Source organism: Balaenoptera ricei, chromosome 15, assembly GCF_028023285.1.
Source record: "Balaenoptera ricei isolate mBalRic1 chromosome 15, mBalRic1.hap2, whole genome shotgun sequence".
Classification (NCBI taxonomy): domain Eukaryota; kingdom Metazoa; phylum Chordata; class Mammalia; order Artiodactyla; family Balaenopteridae; genus Balaenoptera; species Balaenoptera ricei.
In genome coordinates this window covers 22,733,003-22,747,320 of record NC_082653.1, presented here as the reverse complement: position 1 = coordinate 22,747,320, position 14,318 = coordinate 22,733,003, and the positions used below count along the sequence as shown (strand labels likewise).

Sequence of the window (14,318 nt, the reverse complement as noted above, 5' to 3'; positions counted from 1 at the left end):
AGAATGAGATCTCCCTGCCTGGTGCTATAATTCTTTCAAATCTGTTTCCCCTCAGAGGGCAGGAGGGACCTCTGCCTAACATAATTTGAGGCACATGGTATACATTTGATATACATTCATGAAACGAACAAATGAACTATTATGGTTTCATAATTTTCCCTACTGTTCCCATAAATAAGAGGAATGTCTTTTTTGGATTATCGTACAACACTGTCAAGCAATTAAAATGTGGTTTTATATAAACTACCAGTGAATGAGACTAGCCCTTAGAAAAAAGGAGATATTATCTGCAGAGCTCCAGAGAGACATGCTGAAATTTTTAGCCTGGATCTCTGGCTTCAGAATTTTCCAAGGATTTGAAGTGAAAGTGGGAAGGGAGAAGGCAAATTACCCCAGGGCTGCAGGTGGCCAACAACTGCAACCATAATACATGCTTAATTTTATATCCCAGGACAATATAAATGCATTCAGGGGAAAAGACATTGAGGGCACAGTAGATACCCATTTCTCAGGGGAACTGGTTTCAGAGGATGGGCACACCCAAATTGTTTGGGATGCATAAATTAATGAAACCCCCATCCATCACCCCCAGAGGAGCTGCTCAAGTGACTGACGCTGGCTTCTTTGTATATTGTCATTAGTCTTCAGTCTGATAAGAGGTATAAATAGTGATTCTTACCACTTAAAAATGGAGAAAGTAAAGAAGCAAAATTATTTTAAGATGAAAGTAAGAAAGAAGATCACAATTTATTTATAAATCCAAGGGTCAGGCTGAGATATGATGGGCTTGATCAGCACAGCAGTACTTCCCTGGAGTAAACATTTACTATTTGTTTTATATTTCTCCTACCACGTCCTTCCTTACCGTTTTTGCTCCTCACCATTAACAGTGTGCAGTAAATATTTCAGACTGGCTTTCTGATTGAGAGGGCAGTGCCATTTAGCTCGAGTTATGCAAAAGCCACTGACCACAGACCAATTTAAAACTACTACAGTGGTTTTAGACCGTTTTGGCAGTTTCTCATGAGCTCTAAAGGGCATCATTATAATCTAAAACCAAGTAAATCTTGTTTAGATTAAACAGTCTAGGAAGAAAATGTGCTCCATCCACATCTTGGTTGTCTATCTGGTAACTATAAAATAGTTTTAATGTGAATAAAGTCACTTAATTATCAATTTGCAGTTATCAATTTTATACATCTCACATGGAAACAGAATTTTTGTCTCTTGAGAGGATTTGCTTTTAACTGTTTTTGTGTGTGTGACCTAGTTTTCAACATTTAAAGGATTTTATGTAAGGAATATGGCCTTAGAAAAATTAGCTTAAAAAAAAAGACATTTAAAGAGCCATATACTCATGAATAAAATACAATAAATTTTATATTGCTTATAAACAAAATAATAAATAATAACTACTACTTACTGAGGCCTTACTATGAGCAGGCCTTGTATTAAACACCACACACGCATCAGTTTTTGTTTAATTCTCAAAACAAGCCTCTGAGGAAGTACTGTAAAGTTTTCAATTTACTATCATACACTTGGGCATTATGTTTGTGTTACTTAGATTAAGCTATAATCTGCGTCTCTCAAATGTTCTAATCAAGAATGCCAGTCTGGGGACTTCCCTGGTGGTCCAGTGGTTAAGACTCCGTGCTCCCGATGCAGGGGGCCTGGGTTTGATCCCTGGTCAGGGAACTAGATTCCCCATACCGCAACTAAAAAAGATCCCACATGCTGCAACAAAGATCCTGCGTGCCGAAACTAAGACCCGGCGCGGCCAAGTAAATAAATAAATATTAAAAAAAAAAAAAAAAGAATGCCAGTCTGGGGTGCTCTGCTAATATGATAATGAATGCACAGTCCATGAGTATCCAGCTGGTGTTTTAATCAGGAAGCTCATTCTCCACAGATGGCTACTATAAGGGTTTTGGTTAGGCATATCTCCATCAATGACCAATGCTCAACATCACTAATTATTAGAGAAATGCAAATCAAAACTACAATGAGGTATCACCTCACATGGGTCAGAATGGCCATCATCAAAAAATCTACAAACAGGGTTTCCCTGGTGGCGCAGTGGTTAAGAATCTGCCTGCCAATGCAGGGAACAAGGGTTCGAGCCCTAGTCCAGGAAGATCCCACATGCCGTGGAGCAACTAAGCCCGTGTGCCACAACTACTGAGCCTGCGCTCTAGAGCCTGTGAGCCACAACTACTGAGCCCACGCACCTAGAGCCCGTGCTACGCAACAAGAGAAGCCACTGCAATGAGAAGCCTGCGCACCGCAACGAAGAGTAGCCTCTGCTCACCTCAACTAGGGAAAGCCCGTGCACAGCAACAAAGACCCAACGCAGCCAAAAATAAAATAAAAAAAACAAAAAACAAAAAAACCCACCATTCACTTAAAAAAAAAAAATCTACAAACAATAAATGCTGGAGAGGGTGTGGAGAAAAGGGAACCCTCTTGCACTGCTGGTGGGAATGTAAATTTATACACCCACTATGGAGAACAGTATGGAGGTTCCTTAGAAAACTAAAAATAGAACTATCATATGACCCAGCAACCCCACTACTGGGCATATACCCAGAGAAAACCATAATTCAAAAAGACACGTGCACCCCAATGTTCACTGCAGCACTATTTACAATAGCCAGGACATGGAAGTAACCTAAATGTCCATCAACAGAGGAATGGATAAAGAAGATGTGGTACATATATCCAGTAGTATATTACTCAGCCATAAAAAGGAATGAAAGTGGGTCTTATGTAGAGACGTGGATGGACCTAGAGACTGTCATACAGAGTGAAGTAAGTCAGAAAGAGAAAAATAAATATCGTATTTTAATGTATGTATGTGGGATCTAGAAAAATGGTATAGATAATCTTATTTGTAAAGCAGAAATAGAGACACAGATGTACATAACAAGTGTATGGATACCAAAGGGGAAAGGGGGGTGGGTAAGATGAATTGGGAGATTGGGATTGACATATATAAACTATTGCTACTATGTATAAAATAGATAACTAATGAGAATCTACTGTATAGCTCAGGGAACTCTACTCAGTGCTCTGTGGTGACCTAAATGGGAAGGAAATCCAAAAAAGAGGGGATACATGTATACGCATAGCTGATTCACTTTGCTGTACAGTAGAAACTAACACAACGTTGTAAAGGAACTATACTCCAATAAAAATTAATTTAAAAAAATAAAATTGCATAAAAAAAAAACTTAGGAATAAACCTCACCAAGGAGGTGAAAGACTTACATGCTGAGAACTACAAAACATTCATAAAGGGAATTGAAGATGATTCAAAGAAATGAAAAGATATCCCATGCTCTTGGATTGGAAGATTTAATATTGTTAAAATGGCATGGTACCCAAAGCAAATATTACATCTATAGATGTAATACGATTCCTATCAAATAACCCATGACATTTTCCACAGAACTAGAACAAATAATCCTAAAATTTATATGGAACCATAAAAGACCCAGAATTGTCAAAGAAATCCTGAGGAAAAAGAACAAAGCAGGAGGCATAACCCTCCCAGACTTCAGACAATACTACAAAGCTGCAGTAATCAAAACAGCATAGTACTGGCACAAAAACAGACATATGGATCAATGGAACAGAACAGAGAGCCCAGAAGTAAACCCACACACCTATGATCAATTAATCTTCGACAAAGGAGGCAAGAATATACAATGGGGAAAAGAAAGTCTCTTCAGCAAGTGGTACTGGGAAAGCTGGACAGCCGCATGCAAACCAATGAGGTTAGAACACACCCTCACAGGATACACAGAAAAACCCCTCAAAATGGTTAAACACTTAAATGTAGGACATGACACCATAAAGCTCCTAGAGGAGAACATAGGCAAAACATTCTCTGACATAAATCATACCAATGTTTTTTTAGGTCAGTCTCCCAAGGCAATAGAAATAAAAGCAAAAATAAACAAAGGGGACCTAATTAAACTTATAAGCTTTTCCACAGCAAGGGAAACCATAAACAAAAAGACAACGTATGGGGAATTCCCTGGCAGTCCAGTGGTTAGGACTCTGCGCTTCCACTGCAGGGGGCACGGGTTCGATCCCTGGTTGGGGAACTAAGATCCTGCAAGCTGTGCAGCGCAGCCAAAAAAAAAAAAAAAAGTTTACAAATAACAAATGCTGGAGGGGTTATGAAGAAAAGGGAACCTTCCTACACTACTTGTGGGAATGTAAATTGCTGCAGCCACTATGGAAAACAGTATGGCGGTTCCACAAAAAACTAAAAATAGAGTTGCCATATGATCCAGCAATCCCACTCCTGGGCATATATCCAGACAAAACTATAATTTGAAAAGATACATGCACTCATATGTTCATTTACAATAGCCAAGACATGGAAACAACCTAAATGTCCATCGACAGATGAATGGATAAAGAAGATGTGGTATATAGACACAATGGATTATTACTCAGTCACAAAAAAGAATGAAATAATGCCATTTGCAGCAACATGGATGGACCTAGAGATTATCATACTAAGCAAAGTAAGTCAGAAAGAGAAAGACAAATACCATATGATATCACTTATATGTGGAATCTAAAATATGACAGAAATGAACATATCTGCAAAACAGAAACAGACTCACAGATGTATAGAACAGATTAGTGGTTGCCAAGGGGGAGTGGGGGAGGGAAGGATCAGGAGTGGAATTAGCAGATGCAAACTATTATATGTAGGGTGGATAAATAACAAAGTCAGATACAAACTACTGTATGTAGGATGGATAAATAACAAAGTCCTACTGTGTAGCACAGGGAAATATATTCAATATCCTATGATAAACCATAATGGAAAAAATATGAAAAAGAATATATATGTATTAAAAAAAAAAAAAGCAGATTGATTAACATATTTGAGACACTACCCACAACAGCATGATAGACATGAGAGATCCAGTGAGGTCTGTGGGGCTTTACTATTATGAATGATGCCCAGGCCTGAACTCTGATGCATGTTGTCTGCTTGATCCTGGCTTTAAGTTTAACAGAATCCTGCTCTGGAATCTTGGCATCTACTTTGAGTGAATCTTTTATGTGAGGAGGTGGTTGGTCAGGTGGCACAGGATGCATAAACTGTGTGTTTTTTAAAATAGTAATTATTTTATTCCTAATTATGAATTTGTTTATAGAACCAGAACTGTTCTTCCCAAGGTGGTGTTCTTTGGTGTGTCCAAGTCTAGGTCATAGCATCTAGCCACAGCTCCAGGAACTGGAACTTGTCTTATCTGAACATAGACTTGCGAGACTGTATGCTCCTCAATAACTTTGTCCCTTTTTTGGTGCCAGAATTCCTCAGTCTACTATCACTGGATACTCTCCCTGCTCTGTGCCATCACCACTGGACAGGATCTTAAGAATGGTTTTTTGTTTGCCTGCTAATAAGTATCTAGTTAATAAATGTATACAAAACAGAACTAGACCTGAAACCTTTATGTTGTAGAGAAGGTAGCTAACCTTCAGTTACCTCAAACTTTATCATCAAACTTATCAAATTCTGTCTTGAACTTCACTGCTCCTTGTATCCCAAATACTCTCGCCAGCAGTTACTTTGTTTCTCATAGAACACACAGTTTCCCAGCTAACCTGATGCCTGGTTTTGCAAGGACAGAAAAACCACCCAGGACAGGTGAGCAACATGTATAACAAAAATAGGAAGGTGGTTTTTTTTTGTATTTTGTCAGGTTTACTTCCTAATGTACTTCTTCTCATTGCCTTGAAAAGGCTCAGGGACTATTTATCTATGTAAAAAGAACTGAGTTTGGCCTGTGTAACCTTAGATGGGATCAGATTCTAGGACATTATTATTAAATAATTTTTTTTGTTAAGATCTTAAAAGTTCAGATCCCAGTAGATACCATAATGATCATGGATATTTGGGTAATTAAAAAAAAATGTCTTTGACCCAGTCAATTTTCTCTAAGAATTTACCCTAAGGATGTGGACCAAAGATCAACCTACAATGATGTTCCTCACAAAGCTGTGTATAATTGGAAACAACCTAAAAGTCCCACACGGTGAAATTAAATAAATTACAGTACTTATATACACATGTACACATATATATACATTAAGTAATGGAAAGTGAGACAAGGAAAAGAAGACAGATGAGACAAGGAAAAGAGATGGGCTGAAAAGGCATTTTTACAACTTATCAACATATGAATACTGAACATTTGATTCTTCTTTCTTTAAAAAAAATTACTAGTGCCTGAAGTCTTAGCATGATGGTAGTAACAAGGTGGCGACCTTGCTTTTGCTGATGGTGGCAGAATACCTATACACTTATTAATGAACAGGACATTTCCTTAATGTTCTCCACAGGCAGATCACTGACAGCTATCTTACTTTCCCTGTCATTCAGATTTATTTTTGAATTCTATTGTCTTTTATGAGTTTTTATTAATGTGTATAAGTATACTAGAAAACTTCTAAAACACAATTAACATGGGATAAATTAATGGTTTCAATACACAACCTCTGTGGAGGGAGGTACCTGACCCATACTTATCTCAAAGTCATTTGCTTCTTCCTAACACATATGCATTATCCACCCCACCTACACAATTAACTCCAGGACATCCACCGTATTATATACAATGTAACCAATAGTGTACTACATATAGAATCTTAAATTGGGCAACTTACCACAATCTGTCATTTCAAAATCACCATTCAGGTTTTTACTGTATGTCACTACTTCTCTTGGAATACTTTTCAACAGTACACTTCTGTAAACCTATATAGATCAGAGGGGACAAAAAGGACTGCTGAGTCACAAAGAGGCACAGGTTAAGCAAAACCAAAATAAGGACAAGATATCAAGCCAATTAAAAAGTATTTGTCTGTATGGGTGATAATCAAGGGCAAGATGTTAGTAGCCTTTGGGAAATGCAGATTATGGCAAACATCTTAGAAGAGGGGATACTGAAGCAGAGCTTACCACCTGAAATATAGCCACTGCAGAAGGTTACAAAATAGAAGAATCAAGTAAGGAGCAACTAAACACTGATGAGCAGATTTTGCCAAATAAAAGCAACTTAAAAGATATGAACCTATTCCTTCTTCTTTTTAATTTCTTACATGAGACTCATTTGATCTCACTGGGGCTTGTTTTCCTGCTCCCATCCCATGCCCATCTCCTTTCAGATGGCCACATGAAAATCTGTTCCCCTCCCTGCCCCTAAACTGTTTTTAACCTCCAAGGTAGCTGAAAGGAATGATCCATTCCTCCTCATCCTATGGATATTGGTATTGAGAGAATATTTAGGAAGCTGTGGCTTAAACCATTTTTGACCCATATTAACTTCACCTTAATGATCTTAAGGGATACTCTGAACCTCTCTAAGCTCTGTTCCTAAGGGATTTTTCTGAAGAGGCCTGGAAACCAGGCCTCTTCCACCCTGTCACAGGATGTAAGAAATGCCTATACTTGGCTCTTCTAATATCTCTATATTGCTAGCAGTGTATTTGGGGCTTAAGTAAAGAAGTGAAACTATCTGTGGGGCTCTCATAGAAGGGGGTATGGCTACTAGTACTGGGACCAGGGATATCTGAGCTACCACGTCTCTCTTTTTGTCTAAGGTGGCAGATCACTGGGCCAGAGAAGAGGCCATTATGCTCCTTTAGAGCAGAGCAATCAGGTTCTTGAATGACCAAGGCCTTAAGGTAACCTAATCCTGTGTTCTTCAGCTACAATAATAACAATAATACAGAGCTAACAGTTATTAAATGCTTACTATGTGCCAGGTCACTACGCTAACATTTTATATTTCCATGACTGAAAGGTTGTACAGAATTCTCACCAGGGCTATTATATCAGAAATGCCTGATATCTATTCAAAGATGCAAACATTAATATTCTTATCAGATGGAAAAAGAAGCTAGACTTAAGTTAATATATCCTCAAATTTCACTGGATTTAAACATCATCAGAGAATCAAGTCTTATACAATTAAGGAATATTATTATTATAAATATTTTTCATTAGTGAAAAATGTCCCCAAATAAATGAACAAGTGGAATAAGAGAACGTGTGAGAAGTATATGCATATATAATATATAGGGACTTCCTTGGTGGCACAGTGGTTAAGAATCCGCCTGCCAATGCAGGGGAAATGGGTTTGATCCTTGGTCCGGGAAGATCCCACATGCCGTGGAGCAACTAAGCCTGTGCGCCACAACTACTAAGCCTGTGCGCTAGAGCCCGTGAGCCAACTACTGAGCCTGTGTGCCACAACTACTGAAGCCCGTGTGCCTAGAGCCTGTGCTCCGCAACAAGAGAAGCCACCACAATGAGAAGCCTGCGCACCACAACGAAGAGTAGCCCTCACTCGCCGCAACTAGAGAAAGCCCGTGTGTAGCAATGATGACCTAATGCACCCATAAATAAATAATAAATAAATAAATAAACAAATAAATAATATAGATTAGTCAGAAACAGCAAGATTTTTGGCTTCCACTGAAACTGTTTTTTAATTAAAGCTGTCTCGAGTTTAACGGTGTCCATTAAACCAAAAAATCTATAGTAAAACTAGAAAAGAAGTTTACCTTTTACGTGACTTGTCAGCAGAGAAATAGTACAAATCTATTTTGGGACAGGAGGAAAAATAATGTAACTCACATGACTATTAGCTTGAGGCTGATTCCTATAACTTTTCATTATTTCTTGAAAAGTTCTTTCTTCTTTTGTTACCTAAGGAAAATAAGAACTGCATTTATCAATTGTTTTTGAAAGAAAAATGGCTCTGAACAAAAACTTCAATTACAGGTTGGCATTGAGAGCAGTCTTGCAGAAAGCCATTAACCCCAGGCCACTCAATAACTAAAATCCACTACCATTTATGACTTTTACTACCTTAAAAGTTCAGGCTTTGTGGCCTGTGGGGACTCAGCTAATAGTTTCATTAATCAAAAGCACTAAGATTGCTATGGTATAACTACCAAAAATGCATTTCTTTATAAAAAAGAATGATATAAGAAAACTCAGATCTGCTGAATCCCCTGCAGTCTCCAGTTGTATTAGTTTTTAAGTACTTATTTAAAATTAACCACATACTAAAGGATAGAAAATGTCTTGTGATTCACAATAAGACAGAGGTTATTATAGGATTGGCTTTTAATAGTTCAGAACAGACTGTAGGGTTTTTTTTTTTTTTTTCTTTCTTTTTTTCTTTTTTTTTTTCAGGGCTTAGTTGCTCCGCGGCATGTGGGATCTTCCCAGACCTAGGGCTCAAACCCATGTACCCTGCATTGGCAGGCGGATTCTTAACCACTGCGCCACCAGGGAAGTCCAGACTGTAGGGTTTTAACACTTAGAAAAGTCACAGTGGTGGCCAAAAGAAAGAAAATAAATTAGTGATCCATAAAGGAATCCCTTCTAGTCTATTTATTATCACAGAGTTTACTTAAATTACTCTTTTTTTCTCCTTCACTGTCCATTAGCACTAAACCTGTTCTCCATAATGATGTTCTCCACAGAAATGGCAAAGCCTGAGCTATGGTAGTTTTCAAAAAAACACAAATGATTAGTTAAAACGGCAGACAGCAGAAGCAAGAAGAACTACAATCCTGCAGCCTGCAGAATGGAAACCGCAATCACAGGAACTTAGACAAAGTGAAACGGCAGAGGAATATGTCCCAGATAAAGGAACAAGATAAAACCCCAGAAGAACAGCTATAAGTGAAGTGGAGACAGGCAACCTTCCGGAAAAAGAATTCAGAAAAATGACAGTGAAGATGATCCAGGATCTCAGAAAAAGAACAGAGGCAAGGATAGAGAAGATGCAAGAAATGTTTAACAAAGACCTAGAAGAATTAAAGAACAAAGAAACAGAGATGAACAATACAATATCTGAAATGAAAAATACACTAGAAGGAATCAATAGCAGAATAACTGAGGCAGAAGATCGGATAAGTGACCTGGAAGACCGAATGGTATAAATCACTGCCGTGGAACAGAATAAAGAAAAAAGAATGAAGAGAAATGAAGACAGTCAAAGAGACCTCTGGGAAAACATTAAATGCATCAACATTAACATTATAGGGGTCCCGGAAGGAGAAGAGAGACAGAAAGGACCTGAGAAAATATTTGAAGAGATAACAGCTGAAAACCTCCCTAACATGGGAAAGGAAACAGTCACCCAAGTCCAGGAAGGGCAGAGAGTCCCAGGCAGGATAAACCCAAGGAAGAACACACCAAGACACAGAGTAATCAAACTGACAAAAATTAAAGAAAAAATAGTAAAAGCAACAAGAGAAAAACGACAAATAACATACAAGGGAACTTCCGTAAGGTTATCAGTTGACTTCTCAGCAGAAACTCTGCAGGCCAGAAGGCAGTGGCATGATGTATTTAAAGTGATGAAAGGGAAGAAACTACAACCAAGAATACTCTAACCAGCAAGGCTCTTGTTCAGATTTGATGGAGAAATCAAAAGCTTTACAGATAAGCAAAAGCTAAGAGAATTCAGCACCACCCGACCAGCTTTGCAACAAATGCTGAAGGAACTTCTCTAAGCAGAAAAGAAAAGGCTACAACTAGAAACAAGAAACTTACGAATGGAAAAGCTCACCAGGAAAGGCAAACATACAGTAAAGGTAGGAAATCATCCACACGCTAATATGATATCAAAACCAGCAATTACGAGAAGGGGAGAACACAAATGCAGGATATTGGAAATGCATTTGAAATTAAGAGGCCAGCAACTTAAAACAATCTTGTTTATATATAGATTGCTATATCAAATCCTCATGGTAACCCCAAATCGAAAATCTACAATAAATACACATACAAAAAAGAAAAAGGAATCGAAACACAACACTAAAGTTAGTCATCAAATCACAAGAGAAGAGAACAAAAGAGGAAGGGAACAAGAAAAAATGTTTCGTAACTCTATGTCTCTTGATTTTTTGTATTTTCCAGCTGTTTTTTCGTTTCCTCAGCTCTATATTCTAACCCATTGAGTTTTTTGGGTTGGACTTTGGTTTCCATTACAAGTTTCATTCAGTTCTTTTTGACCTCTTTCGGGTCCTTTTTAAAGTGACTTGGCCTTTGTTCATAAAAAGAATTTTCCTTTATACATTGAATCATTTTAAACATATAATTGCATAATTTGAGATCAATAATTCCATTACCTGAAATTTTTGAATATCTAACCTGCTCTAAATTTTATCTGTTGACATACTCACATTGGCTTATTTCCTTGATTGTTTTATAATTTTGGATTTTTTAGTTCTGTTTTAATAAGGATTTAATTTGTGTGAATACTGAATGGCTTCAGGGTTGAGTGTTTCATACCTCAAAGTAGTTTTCTTCTGCTGGGAACCCCAGTGATATTATTAGCTCTGGGACAACTTTTGGTTTTGTTGTTGCTGTTATTGTTACTGTTTTGACTTTGGAGATTTTTTTTTGGCCGTGCCGCGTGTCTCGTGGGATCTTGGTTCCCTGACCGGGGATTGAACCTGCGCCCTCGGCAGTGAAAGCGCAGAGTCCTAACCCTAGAGATTCTTGGAATGGTAAAATAAATGGTGTGGTTTTAAAAGTGGAAAGAGTGATACCAATATAAAGGATTATTAGTATGGATGCCAATGTAGAATGTGACTATAAAAGGGGAGTAACTACGTGGTCATTTTTGTGCTGTATGTTATTTAGTTGTTGTGGAATAAATGTATAAAAATCGTAACCACAGAAGGAAATATTTTTAACTCTCTGTAAGTTATAAACCCAAGGCTGCTTTTTAGGGTTTTGGTATCCTTAAGAGAAATAATAAAAATAGTAACAGCTTAAAAAAAAGATTAGTTAATAACATTTATTAATACCTGTTTTGTATAGAGATTTTAAAGAGGTAATGTGAGAAGGAAGTCACAAAGGAGTTTGAAAACATGTCCTCTGCCTCAAAAAGCTGAAAAATTAGGTTGTAACATGTACATCTGCTAGGACTGGTAGTGTGGCCAATATGATCAAGACCAAAGTTACAGATGATTGTTTCAGACATATTAGAATTTTTAAAAACAAGCAAGATATGCCATTTTATGACTTAAAACATATTGTAGCAACTAGAAAGTAGAATGCTCTTCTGAGGCAACAGAATAAATCACTGGAAAGCAATATAGTATAGAAGCTACTTTATACCAGATTCTGAATCAGGAGAACATAGGTTGTCACTTATTGTGTAACTTTGGCCAAGTTACTTTCAGCTCTGGGCCTCAGTTACTCACCTAAAATGTAACGATCATTTTACTTTAAAGTGCAAGATTAGAGGTATCACGGGGTGACGGTGGAAATGGTTCTCCATCAATAGTGTGGAGAACCATTTTACTACAAATGGTCTCTAAGATCTTTTCCAATTTTTTTTACAACCAGTGAATTCTTATGAAGCGAGAAGGCTGATTATTATGAAAGTAAATGAAGGACTTCCCTGGTGGCACAGTGGTTAAGAATCCGCCTCCCAATGCAGGGAACACGGGTTTGATCCCTGGTCCAGGAAGATCCCACATACCACGGAGCAATTAAGCCATGAGCCACAACTACTGCGCATGCGCTCTAGAGCCCACAAGCCGCAACTACTGAGCCCGCGTGCCGCAACTACTGAAGCCTTCACGCCTAGAGCCTGTGCTCCGCAACAAGAGAAGTCACCGCAATGAGAAGCCTGTGCACCGCAAGGAAGAGTAGCCCCCGCTCTCTGCAACTAGAGAAAGCCCGCACACAGCGACGAAGACCCAACACAGCCAAAAATAATAAATAAATAAAATAAATAAATTTATAAAATAAAAAAAAAAAGAAAGTAATGAAGAGTCTATAGAAATAGATACAGTAGCTGGAATTTACCACTGTTGGCTTATAGCACTTAAGGCAAACTAACAATCAAGCGCAACAGATTTTCACCTCAGGCTTCAAATACAGGTAACTACGGCAAAGCGCTTCCCCCAACTTATACATTACCTTTGCCATGATGTAAAAGGCACAAAGGAGGAGCTGATCCAAATGTCTGTCTTTCATCAGATCAGGGCAGTGAACTAAAGTGAATTCAAAACATGTCCATATCTTCCTTCTTAACTCATTTGAAACATCCAGTTTTAAACATAAATCACGTAAGCGTACACTTGCCAAATGATAGACCTAAGATGAAAGATAGCACATTGATGCAAAAAAACAAGTAAATAATTTCTCAAATTTATGTCTTACCAGGAACATGGGCTTTTAGGCCAAGATTAATAAACACCTAAGGCTGCTGATACATTAAATTACATAAAATTTTTATTTTATAGTACTAATTCACTGCTATGGCAAAAGAAAATATATTAAAACAAAATTCTCTTTGGAAAACTACCTTAAACATTTTTTTGGTAAAGATGTTATATGCTATTATTCTATGCTGTCAACTATGTAAAGTGAGAAATACTAAAATTAAATGGTTTGATTTACCAGCATCATGATCATTATGAATACATAATTTTTCAAGTGTTCAGAAGTCGCTCTCTTTTTTTGGTTCAGGTAAAATGACCAGAAAGCCTAAAATGTCACATAATACACTAAAATGTTTGACTCCAAAAATGAGTCAGAAAGCAAAATCATTTAAAAATTTCCCCAATAGTCTACATTGTTTTTATGAGCACATGAAAGGAATGTTAAGTAAATGAGATACCAGATTTTGTTGTTGTTGTTGATTATTGAGGTATAACTGACATACAACATTACATTAGTTTCAGGTGTACAACATGATTCGACGTTTGTATATGTTGTGAAAAGATCACCACAATAAGTCTAGTTAATATCCACACAGTTAACAGAATTTTTTTTTTCTGTGATGAGAACTTTTAAGATCTAGTCTCTTAGCAACTGTAATATGGAATACAGCATTACTAACTATAGTCACCATGCTATACATTATATCCCCATGATTTATTTATTTTATAACTTGAAGTCTGTACCTTTTGACTCCCTTCATCCATTTCACCCACCTCCTCGCCCCCTGGAAACCACTAACCTGTTCTCTGTATTTATGAGCTTGTTTTTGATTTTTAGATTCCACATATAAATATCATATAGTATTGTCCTTCTCAGTCAAGTTGTTGTTTTTAAGTATGTCAGAGTAAATTCAGTTCAATGCCTTCAACCTTTCATATATAGAGTTTTTATATGAACTGATACTAATGCAAATGCCCCAAAGGTCCTGATATATTCTAAAATGATTTCTGATCATCCAAAAAGCATTATGTTTTATCATCTTAAGAACTGGTAATCCTACTGTGATATTCCTAAA

At 37.4% G+C, this 14,318-nt stretch overlaps 2 protein-coding genes across 3 annotated transcripts in view; one reads left to right on the top strand and one right to left on the bottom strand.

Moving 5' to 3' along the window:
• RBL1 (RB transcriptional corepressor like 1) overlaps positions 1–14,318 on the bottom strand; it is a 76,328-nt gene that overhangs the window by 7,369 nt on the left and 54,641 nt on the right. For both annotated transcript variants that reach the window (XM_059897072.1, XM_059897073.1), the window contains exons 17-19: positions 12,998–13,174; positions 8,678–8,749; positions 6,703–6,793 (exon numbers count right to left, since the gene is read on the bottom strand). In XM_059897072.1, the coding sequence (XP_059753055.1) occupies positions 6,703–6,793; positions 8,678–8,749; positions 12,998–13,174 (340 nt within the window). The remainder of the gene's footprint in view (positions 1–6,702; positions 6,794–8,677; positions 8,750–12,997; positions 13,175–14,318) is intronic.
• LOC132349007 (translationally-controlled tumor protein) overlaps positions 1–14,318 on the top strand; it is a 57,274-nt gene that overhangs the window by 30,070 nt on the left and 12,886 nt on the right. The window lies entirely within an intron of this gene.